At 41.7% G+C, this 16,237-nt stretch overlaps 1 protein-coding gene across 4 annotated transcripts in view; it reads left to right on the top strand.

The window, feature by feature from the left end:
* Positions 1 to 12,310, top strand: part of p4ha3 (prolyl 4-hydroxylase, alpha polypeptide III) — a 74,201-nt gene extending 61,891 nt beyond the window's left edge. For 2 of the 4 annotated variants that reach the window (XM_069891836.1, XM_069891835.1), the window contains 2 exons: positions 7,806 to 7,902; positions 11,500 to 12,310. In XM_069891836.1, the coding sequence (XP_069747937.1) occupies positions 7,806 to 7,902; positions 11,500 to 11,570 (168 nt within the window). In that variant the 3' untranslated portion in view covers positions 11,571 to 12,310. Of the gene's footprint in view, positions 1 to 2,211; positions 2,287 to 7,805; positions 7,903 to 11,499 lie in introns of those variants that run through there. The other 2 variants (XM_069891834.1, XM_069891839.1) reach the window with 2 other exon arrangements.
* Positions 12,311 to 16,237: the final 3,927 nt, after the last annotated feature.

Genomic DNA, 16,237 nt, shown 5'->3' with positions numbered 1-16,237 from the left:
AGGGTTTCAACAAGTATGCTAAAAGTAAAAGGATAGTAAGGGACAACATTGGTCCCCTAGAAGATCAGAGTGGTCGTCTAATCAGATGGGGAGATCTTAAGCAGTTTTTTTTTTGTTGCATTTGTATTTACTCAAGAAACTGGCACAGTGTACAAGGAAGGAAGGGAAACAAGCAGGAGTGGCATGGAACATTTAGAGATTAAAGAGGAGGAGGAGGTGCTTGCTGCCTTATAATGCATAAAGGTAGATAAATCCGATGGGCCTGACATGATATTCTCTCAGACCTTGAGGGAGAAATTGCAGGGGCCCTGGCAGAAATATTTAAAATGTCCTTAGCCCTGGAAGAGGGGCTGGAGTATTGGAGGGTAGCTCATATTGTTCCATTGTTTAAAAAAAAAGGCTCTAAATATAAACCATGAAATTATAGGCTGGTGAGCCTGATGTCAGAAGTAGGTAAATTATTGAAGGGTGTTCTGAGAGATCGTATATACAAGTATTTGGACAGCTAAGAACTGATTAAGGACTGTCAGCATGGCTTTGTGAATAGGTTACCAAGAAAGTAAATGAAGCAAAGGCTGTGGATGTTGTCTACATGGACTTTAGGAAGGCCTTTGACAAGGTCCCACATGGAAGGTTAATTCAGAAGGTTCAAACACTAAGTATCCATGGAGATGTTGTAAACTGAATTCAAAATTGGCTGAATGGGAGAAGACAGAGAGTAGATGATTGCTTCTCAGACTGGAGACTAGTGATTAGTGATGTGCCTGAAGGATCAGTGCTAGAACCATTGTTGTTTGTTGTCTATATCTATATCAATCACCTGGATGATAATGTGGGAAATTGGATCAACATATTTGCTGATGACACTAATATTGGAGGATCTGGACCAAATGGAAAAATGGGACAGAAAATGGCAGATGGAATTTAATGCTGACAAGTGTGAGGTGTTGCATTTTGGAAGGACAAACCAAGGTAGGACATACACAGTAAATGGTAGGGCACTGAGGAATGCGGAGGAACTAAGGGATCTGGAAATACAGATACATAATTCCCTGAAATTGGCATCACAGATAAAGAGAGCTTTTCCATCTTGGCCTTTATAAATCAAAGTACTGAGCACAGGAGTTGGGATATTACGAGGCCAAAGGACCCCAAACCCCAGCAGCAATAGACATTCACCATGACAAATGGTTATTTAAACAAAAGTTATTTTTAATTAACTTTAAATCTGAAAATAGAATCAAACTTTAACTTATCTCTATTTACTTAACTAACCCAAATTAACCCCCTTCTAATTCTAAGCACACGTGTATAATGTGTGTGTAAATTTAAAAGTTCTTTGGTTCACAGTTCAATCTCACTTCTCCTTCTTCCAAGTTCTCTGGATGCAGGCAATTCTTATACTGTGCACAGAATTTAACATATGTAAAGTTCACCAGGCTTTGGTGCTGAAAAGGTAAATGGTTACCGCTCAGGAAGGTTCTTGTAGGGTTTGCAGAGAGAGATTTGTTGTTCTAGGATTTCCACAACTGAGGTACCACCATTAGTTACTTCAATGTCTCGCTGATGATACTTGCCCCATCAGAGTTCCCCAGGTGATAATCTCTTTCTTTCAGGTCACCACAGAGTTCCTTTCTATTCCTTTAATTCCAAGAGAAACATCAGACAGATAGCACTGCCCAACCATCTGCCACTCTGGAACTTTCTGTTTCCCACCAGCTTTTCCTGGCTTATATCAGCTGCGACTGTTTAGTCTCTTTCAAGAGAGCTTGTTGAGCTTGGTCTCTCTCTCTCTCTCTCTCTCTCTCTCTCTCTCTCTCTCTCTCTCCCCCCCTCTCTCTTCCAATTCCCAACTGCTAAAAAGCCCTTGTGACTCTCTCACTTGCAAAAATCCCTACCTTCTTCAGCAATCAACAAGTTATCCTTCTGCTCTCATCTGTTGGCTTAGATAAACAAAGCTTCTCATTGACCTTTGAGTGAGCACCTTATAGTTATTCAACCAACCAGCCTGTTTCCAATCCAAACAATGGTCTATTCATTTCATGATGTCATTTCAATTAGCACCTACTTGTGAAATGTGCATAGCTCCATTGTTTCTATAAAGTTCACTGAATATGAATTCTTCAGTCTTTCAAATAAGATCTATTTTAAAATGTGTGTATGTAACCTACTCTAATCTTACCAAATTTTCCCAATATTTATCCATTGCAGGTTGTACAAGACATCAGTGAGGCCAAATTGGGATTATTGTGTCTTTCTGGTCACCTAACTACAGGAAGGATATCAGTAAGATTGAAAGAATGCAGTGAATATATACTAGGATGTTACCAGGTCTTCAGGAGTTGAGTTACAGGGAAAGATTTAACTGGTTAGGGCTTTATTTCTCAGAGCGAATGAGGGTAATTTGATAGAGGTTTTCAAATTTATGAGGGGAATAGACAGAGTAAATCCGAGTAGACGCTTTCCACTTAGATCAGGAAAATACCAAAGGACATGGCTTTAGGGTGAAAGGGGAAAGGTTTGGGGGAACATTCAAGGGAACTTCTTCACTCAGAGAGTGGTGGGAGTGTGGAACAACCTGCCATCTGATGTGGTAAATGTGGGCTCACTCTTAAGTTTTAATAATAAATTGAATAGGTACATGGATGGGAGAGGGCTGGAGGGTTATGAAATGGATGCAGGTCAGTGAAACTAGCGGAATGATCTTTTGGTATAGACTAGAAGGGCTGAATGTCCTTTTTTCTGTGCTGTAGTTTTTGATGGTTCTATGAAAATGGGACCAAATATTTAGCCAACTGAGTGTCTTCATCATGCTTTGCTTGTAGCAGCAGTTTGAATAAAGTTGTGTGAAACAGCAATGGTGTTGCTGAGGATAAAGAGCTGGTTGATGCTGCTCGCCATTGAGGTGACTCTCTTTAAGTATCTTCTTATCCCTGCTTTGCAAAAGTTGCCTGGTCAGAGGTTTTATCGGTAAACATGAAGGGGGGTGGGGGCTGTTAATTATCTGTTATGTTATTGTTCGCCTTTCAGGCAGCTCCATGGAAGGGGAGTAACCTGCAGATGTAATGATGGTTAAATGTTTTCAAAGAATTTGACTAAAACTAAAATAATATGCTTTAAGGTTTATATATTGTTGCTAGTAAAGTTTGTTCAGTGTAAGTTCAGTTTCGTAGTTTGGGCTTTTAAACTGGCTATGCTTAATTTTTTTTTTTCTTTGGCTTGGCTTCGCGGACGAAGATTTATGGAGGGGGTAAAAAGTCCACGTCAGCTGCAGGCTCGTTTGTGGCTGACCAGTCCGATGCGGGACAGGCAGACACGATTGCAGCGGTTGCAAGGGAAAATTGGTTGGTTGGGGTTGGGTGTTGGGTTTTTCCTCCTTTGCCTTTTGTCAGTGAGGTGGGCTCTGCGGTCTTCTTCAAAGGAGGCTGCTGCCCGCCAAACTGTGAGGCGCCAAGATGCACGGTTTGAGGCGTTATCAGCCCACTGGCAGTGGTGAATGTGGCAGGCACCAAGAGATTTCTTTAGGCAGTCCTTGTACCTTTTCTTTGGTGCACCTCTGTCACGGTGGCCAGTGGAGAGCTCGCCATATAATACGATCTTGGGAAGGCGATGGTCCTCCATTCTGGAGACGTGACCCATCCAGCGCAGCTGGATCTTCAGCAGCGTGGACTCGATGCTGTCGACCTCTGCCATCTCGAGTACCTCGACGTTAGGGGTGTGAGCGCTCCAATGGATGTTGAGGATGGAGCGGAGACAACGCTGGTGGAAGCGTTCTAGGAGCCGTAGGTGGTGCCGGTAGAGGACCCATGATTCGGAGCCGAACAGGAGTGTGGGTATGACAACGGCTCTGTATACGCTTATCTTTGTGAGGTTTTTCAGTTGGTTGTTTTTCCAGACTCTTTTGTGTAGTCTTCCAAAGGCGCTATTTGCCTTGGCGAGTCTGTTGTCTATCTCATTGTCGATCCTTGCATCTGATGAAATGGTGCAGCCGAGATAGGTAAACTATGCTTAATACAGGTGTATTAATTAGGCATTGTGAGAGTAAGTCTCAAGCAACCGGAAAATAAACATCCAGCATCCTCCAATCCCCATAGATGCCAGATATCAGGTGTTTTACTGTATCAATATTGTGAGGTATGGAAGTCGAATAAAAAGATCTTTGCGATGTTATGAATTCATATTACTTCGTCATTTACTAATACATTAATAAGATCAAACATCAGCGTGTACAGAGCCGTTGTCATACCCACGCTCCTGTTCGGCTCCGAATCATGGGTCCTCTACCGGCATCACCTACGGCTCCTAGAACGCTTCCATCAGCGCTGTCTCCGCGCTATCCTCAACATTCTTTGGAATGACTTCATCACCAACATCGAAGTACTCGAGCTGGCAGAGTCCGCAAGTATCGAATCCATGCTGCTGAAGACCCAACTGCGCTGGGTGGGTCACGTCTCCAGAATGGAGGACCATCGCCTTCCCAAAATCGTGTTATATGGCGAGCTCTCCACTGGTCACTGAGACAGAGGTGCACCAAAGAAGAGGTACAGGACTGCTTAAAGAAATCTCTTGGTGCCTGCCACATTGACCACCGCCAGTGGGCTGATCTCGCCTCCAACCGTGCATCTTGGCACCTCACAGTTCGGCGGGCAGCAACCTCCTTTGAAGAAGACCGCAGAGCCCACCTCACTGACAAAAGACAAAGGAGGAAAAACCCAACACCCAACCCCAACCAACCAATTTTCCCTTGCAACCGCTGCAACCGTGCCTGCCTGTCCCGCATCGGACTTGTCAGTCACCAACGAGCCTGCAGCAGATATGGACATACCCCTCCATAAATCTTCATCCACGAAGCCAAGCCAAAGAATAAGATCGTTGTGAAAAGAAGATCAAATTAAATGATTATAGGCATCCTACTAGTTGTTCCATAAAGTAATGGAAGTAAGTGGACACCTTTAGATCTGAATACTGCTCAACATGAGAGCTGTGTTGCAGAGGTGAAGAAATACATGAATTGGACACTATTTTGGAAGGGAAATGGGGTGACCCACCACCACCAGGCTGATTTCAGCCGGCTACTTTCTAACTTTACGCAGCCCTTCTGTACCTAATTTGTTACAAGTTCAGTTTCAGGAGTGGTATGCCTGCATCAAACATCTGCCAAATATACCGTAGGGCTGTATGTGGCTGACCCAACTGCTTATATCCCGAGTAGCTCACTCAGAAATGCTGAGGGGCTATTCCTAATGAATCAACATCCTGCTCTTTGGAAATTCCATCTCCAGTGCATTGGAGCGCAGCAAAGTTCTGAGGAGCCGCTGCTGTCATTTATCAAACTCAATTACAAATTCATTGCATCTTTTATTAACTTGATAATCTTATTAAAATGCTGGAGATAAATAATGGATTACAACCCCAAAACGTAAGTGAGAACTCTACATTGTGCCATCGAAATGCCTCGAAACTCCAATCTTATTATGTGACCAGAGTAAAGAGCAAAAGCTTCTTTTGAGTGGCACCTTTCATGTCCGAAATGCCTCTCAAGGGATCTTGCAGAATCACCAAACAGGAATTAATCCTGAGCTAGAGAAGGAAAGGAGAGGTAAGATCTAAGATGAGATAGAACAGCAGAGAAGGAATCCGAGGACATGGGGACGTGGCAGTTGAAGGGGATGTTTTTAATTCTGGAGTGGTGAAACAACAGGATGATCTGAGGCCAGAATGGGAAGATTGTAGCTGGAGCTTTAACAAACGGAGAGAGGCAAAGACAATGAAGGAAATTGTCAATCAGCAACAGTTTTTTGAACATCTAAGCAAAACACCAAATGTTGAAGTAAAAACATAATTCTGGAGAAATTCAGCATGTCAAACAGTGTGCTTTATGTAGCAAAGATAAAGATACAGAACCAATGTTTCAAGCTTGAGCTCTTCATCGAGGTTCCTGTTCTTCACATATGTAAAGAAGGTCTTGGAGTTTTCCTTAATCCTTTTCACAAAGGCCCTCCCATGTCCCCCTCCAGATCTCCTAAGTCTTATCTTAAGTTCCGTCCTGACTACCTTATAATTCTCATGAGCTCTGTCTGATTTTTTGGCTTCCAAAATTTTGTGTATTCTTCCTTCTTCCTCTTGACTGTTTCACCTCTCTTGCCAAGCATAGATCCTTTCAATCGTAATGGGACAAATCTATTCAGAACACTGCGTAAGTGGTCCCATAACAACTTCTACATTTCTGCTGTGCATTTCCCCACGAATATCTGTTCCCAATTTACTCGGTCAAGAACCTGCTTTATACCATTGTAATTAGCCCTTCCCTGTTTAAACACTCGCAAAATTTCATCTGCTCCTATCCGGCTCCACCACTATGCTAAAGCTGAGGGAGTTGTTTTGTCACATGACAAGATTCATTGCCTCGAACTAGATCCAGTATGGCTTCCCCTCTGTCCAGCTTGTCCACATACTGTGTCAGGAATCCTTCTTTATTAGGGCACCAAGGTTAGTGTAGCAGTTTAGCGCAATGCCATCAAGTTCAAATCTGGTATTGTCCTTAAGGAGTTTATACATTCTCCTGGCATCTGCATGGATTTCCATTGGATGCTCTGGTTTCTTTCCATGTTCCAAAAATGTATGGAGTTAGAAGGTTAATTGGTCATGTGGGTGTATTTGGGTACTGTGGGCTCAAGGGCCATGAGGGCCTGTTACCTTGCTGTATTGTAAATAGCAGAGAAAGCTCAACAGGCTAGATGGCCTCCTCCTGGTCCTATTTCTCATTTTGTTCCAAAAAGGATGAGTGCTTGGAGCGGCAAGGCCTAGGAGGCTATGGATGAAATGCTGTTGAATGGAATTAGGATAGAAGGGTACTTGTCAGTTGGCATTGATGGGTTGAAAGGCCTGTTTCTGAGCTGTATGTCTTGCTGTCTGAGGTAAAATAATGGTTACATTACTGGCCTGGTATTGTAGAGGTCTGGACCATTGATCCAGGAAATGCTTATATGGCAGCTGGAAAATTTAAATTCAAACGTGACCTCGAAGCTGGCAGATTGTTGCTTGAAAACCCATCTGGTTCATTAATGTTCTTCTTGCGAAGGAAATCTACCACGTTTACCCTGTCTGGCCTCAATGTAAACCTAGACCCGTAGCAATGTGGTTAACTTTTAAATGTCCTGTGAAATGTCTTGGGGCCAATTAGAGAAGAGAAACTAATCTTAATGAGACAGCTAAACCAGCATCTTATGTATAAGAGAATAATTAAATGTAGAAGAAAAAGTGGGACTGGAATTTATCAAAGACCAGCAATTGCTATTCACTGAAGGTTTGCCCTGATGTTATATTATACAATAAACTCCAGAATGTACTTAATGCATAAAGTATCCACTGCTTTTTCAGTATAGAATGAGCAGATTTTTCCCATGGTTACATCTTTCCATTCTTTTCTCCCACACACCTGGCTCCTCTCACCCGTTTCAGTAATAATGAAATCCATTGGAGATTTAGAGTTCAAGCCTCCAACTTGAACCGCATCACTCAAAATGAATCATATAACAAATGTTCATGATGAATCAAACTAAAATCTTGAAGTTTTTGTCAATTAAAAAAAAATGCAGTTGCTGGTAATCTGAAATAAAAGCAGAAAGTACTGGAGACACTCAGGAGGTCATCTGTGGAATAATAAAGAGTTTTAAGTTGAAGATCATCAAAATTCACATGATAAGCTTAACAAGTACTCTGTATTTTACAGGTTCTGTAATGTAAGGTGAATATTAGTTTTATATTTTCTGTGCTTTATTGATTTTCTACTGCTTTTATTTTAGAATGCAGCGTTGTTTTGGTGGAACCTTCACAAAAACGGACAAGGCAATGCAGACACGCTACATGCTGGCTGCCCTGTGCTGGTTGGAGACAAATGGGGTATGTGGATGATTTGTAATGAGTGGTCCTTAAAATGATAGCCCATAGCCCATCATAACCCAATGGAAACACTCACGTCTGAGAAAGCCGTTTAAAATTGTAAGGAGATTTGGACGTTAAAGGGAAAAATGTGCCCAATTACATGGTTAATCAAACAGCTTCTCTATTGCAGAGTTCTTCTCCCATCTTCCCATCTCCTGTGATCAAATCCCCTCTATCTCAACCTTTTCACTCCATTTGCCATTTGGACTGCCTTTCTTTCTCGTCTTTCTCCTCAATGCCTCGTTGCTTCTTGCTGCCAACTGTTCTGCCTCCAGTTTATATTTGCAGGAGACATTTGATGCAGAGTTGTAATGAATTCCCCTTTTTCATATCTGATCCCTTTAAGCAACTTTCACTAAATGAATTTCAGTCAAAGCCCAAGAATTTGGCAAGCAAATTGTGCAGTAGTTAAATGTTTATAGCGGGTGAGGAAGAAGAATGCAGCTTCGAAGCAGAAGAGTGCTTCATTGAGGATGAAAACCAATCAGAATGTTAATTGATCAGGTTTTTAAAAAAAGAACAGGAACAGATCTTGAGAATTTTTTTGGCAGCTTGAATAAAAAGCTGAGGAATGAATGTGCAGGTAGTAAGTTGTTAAAACTGTTTCACACGTTTCTGTTATTAAATGGGAAGAGAGGTCATTTTGAAACAGGTTTGTTGCTCTTTTAAAAAAGTATTTGTTCAAGTAAAAATATCATTTCAATGTTAATTCTTGATCCATGTAGCAGGCAAACTTCAGAACGGCTCAAGTTTTATTTGCACGACAAAACAAACCCTAGTCTTTAAACAGGTCATTTCACGTTAAACCATGGCACTGCAATACATTCAGTAGAGTCACTTGCTATAGGTTTGCTTTCTATATATTTGTTTGTATTCAAACTGTATGGTATGGTGTTCTGTAGATTTTGGTAAAAGATTTGTACAACTTATTGGTTTTATTGCAACCATTAATGAGATCAGGGGGAAAGACTCTCCACTCAGGAACCAAGTAATGAAGGGATGAAACTTTATCAACACACATGCCACAAAATGCATCTGTATAACATTTATTGCCATGGACGTTGCTCGTGCCTTCTCCTTTCCTGTGATTTTTCTTTAAATGTACGTATATATGTTTGCAGAATACCTCATTGGGAAGGCTGAAAGCCATCTAATACTCCCTGGGAATGTGCAACTTATGTAGATCATTATTTAATGGCTGCACTGCCAACCTGGATCTCAATAATGCAGCAAAACCATGTACTAAAGAAGTATCGACCAGTTGAGTGATTTACGCACGTGAAAATTAGTTGCTGACTGATTTCTCTTGTATTTGCGTCAAAATAATTTGCATTTGTTGTTGAGTAAAACGGGAGGAAAATGCACTTCATTCCCATGCTGATATGTCTATCCACAGCCTCATGTACTCTCAAACCAGGACCACCCATAAATTGGAGGAATAACACCTAATTTTCCACTTGGGCACTCTCCAACTGCATGGTATTTCCATTGACTTCTCCAGTTTCTGCTCGCCTACTTCCCATTCTCCCTCCCTTCCCCATCCCTCTGTCTTCTTTCCTCCAGCTCTCCACCCCTTTCCCTCTCCATTCACAGAGCCACCCCACCTCCCTTTATTTGATGGTGTGCCCTCCCTCCTTTATCCACCCATTACCTCATGCATGTGGGCTTGTGCTCCTCCTCCTGTCCCTGCCCCCACCATTTTGTTTGGACGCCTACCTACATTTTGATCATACCTTGATGAAGGGCTCACACCTGAAATGTTGGTTATGTATCTTTATCTTTGCTACATAAAAACACTGCATGACTTGCTGAGATTCTCCAGCGTTGTGTTTTTACAAGCATTTGTTATTGGCTAACTTCTTTAGAGTGGCAGGAGCTTGCAGTCAGCTACAGTAGCATTAGAAAGAGGGAAGATCTACGAGAGTGTTGCCTGGAACGGAGTTACAAGGAGAGATTGGATAGGTTGGGTTTATTTTCACTGGAACACCAGCGGGTAAGGGATGATAGAGGTTTATCAATTTATGAAAGGCATAGATGAGGTATATAATAGGAGCCTGGGGGTTGGGGAGTCTCAAAATGGCCATAGGTTTTTGGGGAGAGGGGACATTTTTAAAGGAGATCTGGGGGCAAGTTTTCCACACAGTGGGTGGAACAAGCTACTGGAAGAAGTGGTGGAGAGACACGTTTACAAAGCATTTGGATAGGCAATCGGATAGGAAAGGAGTAGAAATTATTTTATTTATTTTAAATATTTTAAACCTGTGCCGCTGAATTTCACCCAAATTATCCTACAACCTCGTATGTTTTGCAGGGTGGGAGGAAACCAGAGCATCCAGTTAAAATCCACACAGGCACAGGAAGAATATACAAACTCCCCTTAAAGGCAGAGCCAGATTCGAACCCGGTTTGCTGGCACTAATTGCATTCTGCTAAGTGCAATGTTAACCGTGCAGTCAAAATGGGAAGTACAATTAGTATAGGTTGGCATTATGGTCAGCATATGTAGGTTAGGCCATAGGGTTTGTTTCTGTGCTGTCTAACTTTATGACCCTAATCTCCATGAGTCTGCTTATAAACCTCAGGATTCTGTGTGCTGCTTCTCAGGCATATCAATTTAACCTGCCAGTTTTGCAGTTTTATATATATGTGCACACTTGAATCTAATATAGCCCTTGCTTTAAAATTGTACCATGCAATTTATATTATCTTCCAAAGTATAGTTTTTGATCCCAGGCAAATGTCCTGTGATTCTGAGAAAACTTGCATCTGCTTAAATTTCTGGCTTTCCATGTGTAAACATGTACAATGCGGTCCAATTTTGAAGAGTTCCCAGATCAGGTTTAATGCAGTGGAATTTGGTGCTCAGCAGGATGAGCGTATACTTTTCCTATTGGGTCCTGGCTGGTATCAGGGTAAATTTAAGACTGCGCCATATCGGAAACTATTTTACAACAGTATAGAGACAGGAAACCTGTTGGAAGCAGTTAGAAAGGATTTGACTTACTGGTATTTGTTTTAGCCAGTCCAAAAGTGGATTATGGGATCCGAATTTAAAATTTGGACTGGAGGTCATTAACGACACTATATTTCAGATTTACATGAATTTAACACCTACTTCTGGTAAAGCTCATGCACTGGTTGACTGTCCAGAGGATGGATGATAGGAGATTTAGATTGAGAACTATTTCATTAAAGATGCAAAAGCAGCAGGAACTGAGTAAACTTCAAAATTTAAAACAGTATGAAAGAAAGACCAAAAAAAAACGGCAATTCAAAATTTATTATAATAATGAGAATCGTAAGTAACACCACAAAATGGTAATTAGGTTCAAAATCCGAGATAATTTAAATGAAGATATTTCAAATTATGATGAGTAATGAATTTTTAAAAATATATAAATATGCACTATTTTTATTGTTTCCATATTAATTAAGAGTAATTATTGCTCCTATTTTCCACCTGAATTTGCAGATTTAACCACAGCAGAGAATGCAGTTTTATAACCTGTAATTATTTAACAACTCTTTTTCTCTATTTAAAAAAAAACTTTTCAGTGGCTAACAAGTGGATCCGAGAACATGGGCAAGAATTTCAAAGGAAGTGTGGCGCTGACCCAGATGAGTAAGAGACCAACCTGTCCGTCACAGGCCAGCTTGGCATGCAAGAACCTATACTTTATGCAGTGAGAAGCGGCACCATGTGTTTCGGAAAGAAAGACTGGAAACTCTAGAGTTGCCTTGACTGAGGAAACCTGGCCTGCAGCCAAACCCACTAATGTGTCGATTCAAATCTGAGAAATGGAGTTGAATAGTTGTCAACTCCAGGCAATAACGCTTTTGTCTGTGGAAAACATTCACGATCAGACCAGGATTTATTGTCCAATGGATCCATTTACTTGGTCTCTTACTGCAGCCAAAACGGAATTCCCTGCTGAAGGAAGTTTAAAGTCAGATGCATCTGATATGGAAAAACTGGAACAAAGGGAAAATTAAAATGAACTAATCACATCTGTAATTCTGGAATAGGAGAAAAAATCTTCAATAAACAAGGGCAGAGATTATAAATCAAAGTCACTGAAATAACTGCTATTTTGCATGTTTCATAAGAACATAAATATAGGCAGGAGTAGCCTGAGTCATCTAGCTCGTCAAGAATGCTCCGCCATTCAATGAGACCATGGCTGATCTGATGATAGGCTCATCTCCACTTACTTGCCTTTTCCCCATATCCCTTAATTCCATTACTATGTAAAAATCTATCCAACCTTGGGTTTCTGGGGATAATTTCCATTGGGAATTAAATATGAAATGAACTGGAACAAAGCTGGTTTTATTTCCTTATTATTAAATGCCTCTAATCATCCAAGAGTGATTTATTTTTGTAATCCATAGCTTGAATCTTGTTCAAACTATTGCCTCCACCCTCACCTTGCAATACTATTTCAAGAAAATATTGAACTTTCTGATTACTCCCTTTAACTTGAATTTTAGTATCGTCCAGCAACAAAGTTCACGTTGCCATCTCAGATGGTTATTTTCCTGCAGGTTTCATCATACATTCTCCTCCATCTGCTCTACCCCAGTTGCTGCCATTGGCTACCCAACACCTGCTCATAGGGTGTACTCCTACTCTCTCCTCCATGGCAATGGAAAAGTAAATATACAGTAAATCCCCTGGTATCCGGCACCTGCAAGGATTGGTAGATGCCGAATAAACAAGTTTTCCTGTTGCTTGAGACTGTGTTGTATGGAGAATTAAGGGCGAGGTGTGCCAATTTTAAACCCATATTTATTTTCCATAGTTTTCTTTTTGCCGGTTGCTTGAATTGCAGAGAAACGTGATTTTACTGTACTTGTTTGGAGCAGTATCAGTATTGAGAATAAGGATCAGTAAAAGATGCTGTGAAGTCGACTGTACTTCTGTTAATTTTAAATGATTTGATTCAAAAGTGGCACAGCACAAAATGTTTGAGGGAGTAGTTGTGGTATTTTGGCTAAAAAAAAACTAGAGCAATTACTTGTTACAAATTGAGGTGGGAACCTTCTTTGAATATATTAATAAGCATTTAAAATGTATATATCCAGCAAAAAAAGATGCTGGAGGAACTCAACAGCTGAAGCAGAATCTTTGGAGGGAGAGACAGTTAATATTTCGGGCTGAGATAGCCAATATAAAAAGAGTTGGGGTGGAGGGGCAAGCCAGGAGCTGGCAAATGGTAAGGGGTTGGAGCCAGGTTCAGGAGATGGTGACAGAGGCTGGCGGGTGATACAGGGAGAGAACAAAAAACCTGCAGATTCTGGATGAGTGAAACCAGATGAATGAGGCAGATGGGAACCTTCGGGGGAGTGATGAGGAAACCAGAGGAAGGAGTGTGGGTAAATGGGAAAATAGGCAGGGTGGGATGGGAACCAAGGTAAACTGGGGACTGGGTGTTGAGAAGTGTGCAAGAGGGGAACTGGGTGGATCTGATGGATACATCTAAGCCATGAATGAAATAACTGACACTGAATCAGACAGCATCTCTGAAGAGAAAGTTAAATGTTTTATTAGAACCGAGGAAAAATCCATAATCTGAAAAATGCTTATTTCCCAGATGCAGCCTGAGCTGCTAAGTTTTTCCAGCCATTTTCTGCTTTTATTTCATAATTCCAAAATTTGCAACTCTTTTTCAATTTCATGTGACATGTGCAAGTTATGTTGATATATGTATTTGCCGATTATTTTTGTGAATATACACAAATATTTCCATGAGAGGGAATCTGATGCTGAGATCAATAGGCATATCGGCAGAGCAGCATCAATCCTTGCTTGACTCTCCTCACGGGTCTGGGAGGATCAGAAACTCGCCACAAAGATCAAGATGGCGGTGAACAATGCATGCGTTATCAGCACCCTCCTGTACAGTACTGAGACTTTGTCAACCTACTCCAAGACAGAAAGGGAATTTAACAATTTTCATCTGTACAACCTTCACTGCATCCTCTGGAAAGACAGTCCCAAATTCTGAGGTCATCTCCCATGCTGGACTTCCCACAATCTTTAAGACAACGCAGACTATGCTAGTTGGGCCATGTCCACATGAAGGATCTTTTCTTTGGCTTGGCTTCGCGGACGAAGATTTATGGAGGGGGTAAAAAGTCCACGTCAGCTGCAGGCTCGTTTGTGGCTGACAAGTCCGACGCGGGACAGGCAGACACGGTTGCAGGAGAAAATTGGTTGGTTGGGGTTGGGTGTTTCCTCCTTTGCCTTTTGTCAGTGAGGTGGGCTCTGCGGTCTTCTTCAAAGGAGGTTGCTGCCCGCCAAACTGTGAGGCGCCAAGATGCACGGTTTGAGGCGTTATGAAGGATAGTAGACAGCCAAAAGACATCCTCTATGGAGAACTAGCAATAGCCAAGAGGAACATTGGTAGACCCCAGCTTCACTTCAAGGACCTCTGCAAGTGCAATATGAAAGCCTCAAAAACCAACACAGGGTACTGGGAGGATACTGCAGATGACAAAAAAATGAAGTAGTCTTCATCAACACCTAGAGCAAGGTGATAGAATGACCTTGAGTCAGTTTAAGGTGCAGAAAGCTAAGCAAAGAGCACAGTGGGCGATTCACTGATGCCCTATAAATGCAGCAACTGTGACAGAGCCGGTCATTCTAGGATTGGCCTCCACTGCCACAATCGGCACTGCTAAACAAACCAGTGACTACCAGAGGTGTAAAACCATGGTTGATCTCAACTGATGGAGGCCAAGAGTGAGGGAATTATCTGTATTTAAGGATATAATCAAAGTTAATTTGCATTGGTAGCCCACGCATTAGAATCTCTTATGGTTTTAGCAGGTATGGCAAAAAGAAAATGGACAGCTTTTGGTGTTGACAGTATTATTGAGAAAAATCCTGTTATTCTCCAAAGTGCAAAAGAGCAGAGAGAGAAGACAGCAATCCTCCACAGGACTCTACCACCAAGTCCACCAACTGATGGCCCCGTGCAGGCTTTCAACGACCTTATAAAGGAGGTGACAGTGGTTTATTTTAAAATCCTGTGAATGCCTGGTCAGGGCCCAAAATGGCAGTGCCTGTGTTTGGCAGCACCCTTGAGGGGTTGGAGAATCAAGGGAAAACAGAGAATTGGTGCCTCCCCCCCCCCCTCCTGTTTGAGCAGAGGAGAGCCCCACAGGATGGTGACCGCAGCAGCAGACCAGTGAGGGGCTCAAGGTGAGGAACCCATGCAGGCTGCAGGTGACTGTGGTCAACAAACTCACACCAGCCTGTGGATTGCTGGAGACTGGCTAAAAGGGTACCAGGTATCAGAACTGGGATGCAAGAGGGTGCTGAGGGCGCTGAAGGCTTCCTGATCACGTTGGACGTTTGAGCCTGAAGCTTGGGTTGCTGATGGCTTGGACGGAAGCCTGTGTGGCTGTGGGAGCGCTGGAAACAATTCCATAGATACTTTGACACTGGGGGAAACTCCTTTGTTTCTCTTTCTCTCAATGTAATAGGCATTTGGCAATTTCTGCTGATTGCAAATCTTTGCCTTATGATAGACTAAAGTAAATTTCATATATTACACCTGTTTTATTAAATGACAATAATATTAATTTGTTAAATCAAAATGTCAGATTTTAGGTTTCTATAAACACATGATAAAATATACATAATATGTATTGATACCCTGAAACATTAGTAATATGCAAAAAAAATAATTTTTGAGCAAGAGACAAGTTTATGCTTTGCAAGTCCTTAGTCAATACAAAATTTTACCAAGACCATAAAAACATTTGGCTACACAGACCTGCTTCGCCATCCAATAAGACCATGGCTGATTCAATTTTCCACATCCACTTTCCCACCCCCTCCCCATAATCTTCAATTCCCTGATTGAATAAAAATCCATCTCTGTAAGCCTTTCAGGCATTCAAATAGTCAGCCTCCACAGGTTCTGGTACATGGAAGTTCCATAGAATCTCAAGCCATGAAGATAAATTCTTCCTCATCTCAGTCTTTTTTTTAAAAAAGGTAGAGGTTCTATTATTGTCACGAAATACTACATTTAGAATATAACATACACGAAATTCTTTACCTTTTGTCTACTGTAATGAAGACAGAGTCACCACTTTGTTAAGCTCCCCCCCCTTACAGAAATGAGGCCCCAGTGAGGAACAAACTCATAACCCCTGGTTTACAAGACCAGTGCTCTAATCATTGAGCTATCGGAGCCTTAAATGTATAAACCAACCGCCCCCCCCCCCCACCCCAACAACTATTCTGAGACTGCACTCGACCTCGACTTTTCCACAAGGG

Source organism: Narcine bancroftii, chromosome 7, assembly GCF_036971445.1.
Source record: "Narcine bancroftii isolate sNarBan1 chromosome 7, sNarBan1.hap1, whole genome shotgun sequence".
NCBI classification, from domain to species: Eukaryota; Metazoa; Chordata; class Chondrichthyes; order Torpediniformes; family Narcinidae; genus Narcine; species Narcine bancroftii.
The sequence above is the reverse complement of the archived record's forward strand: the minus strand, read 5'-3'. Positions and strand labels throughout refer to the sequence as shown.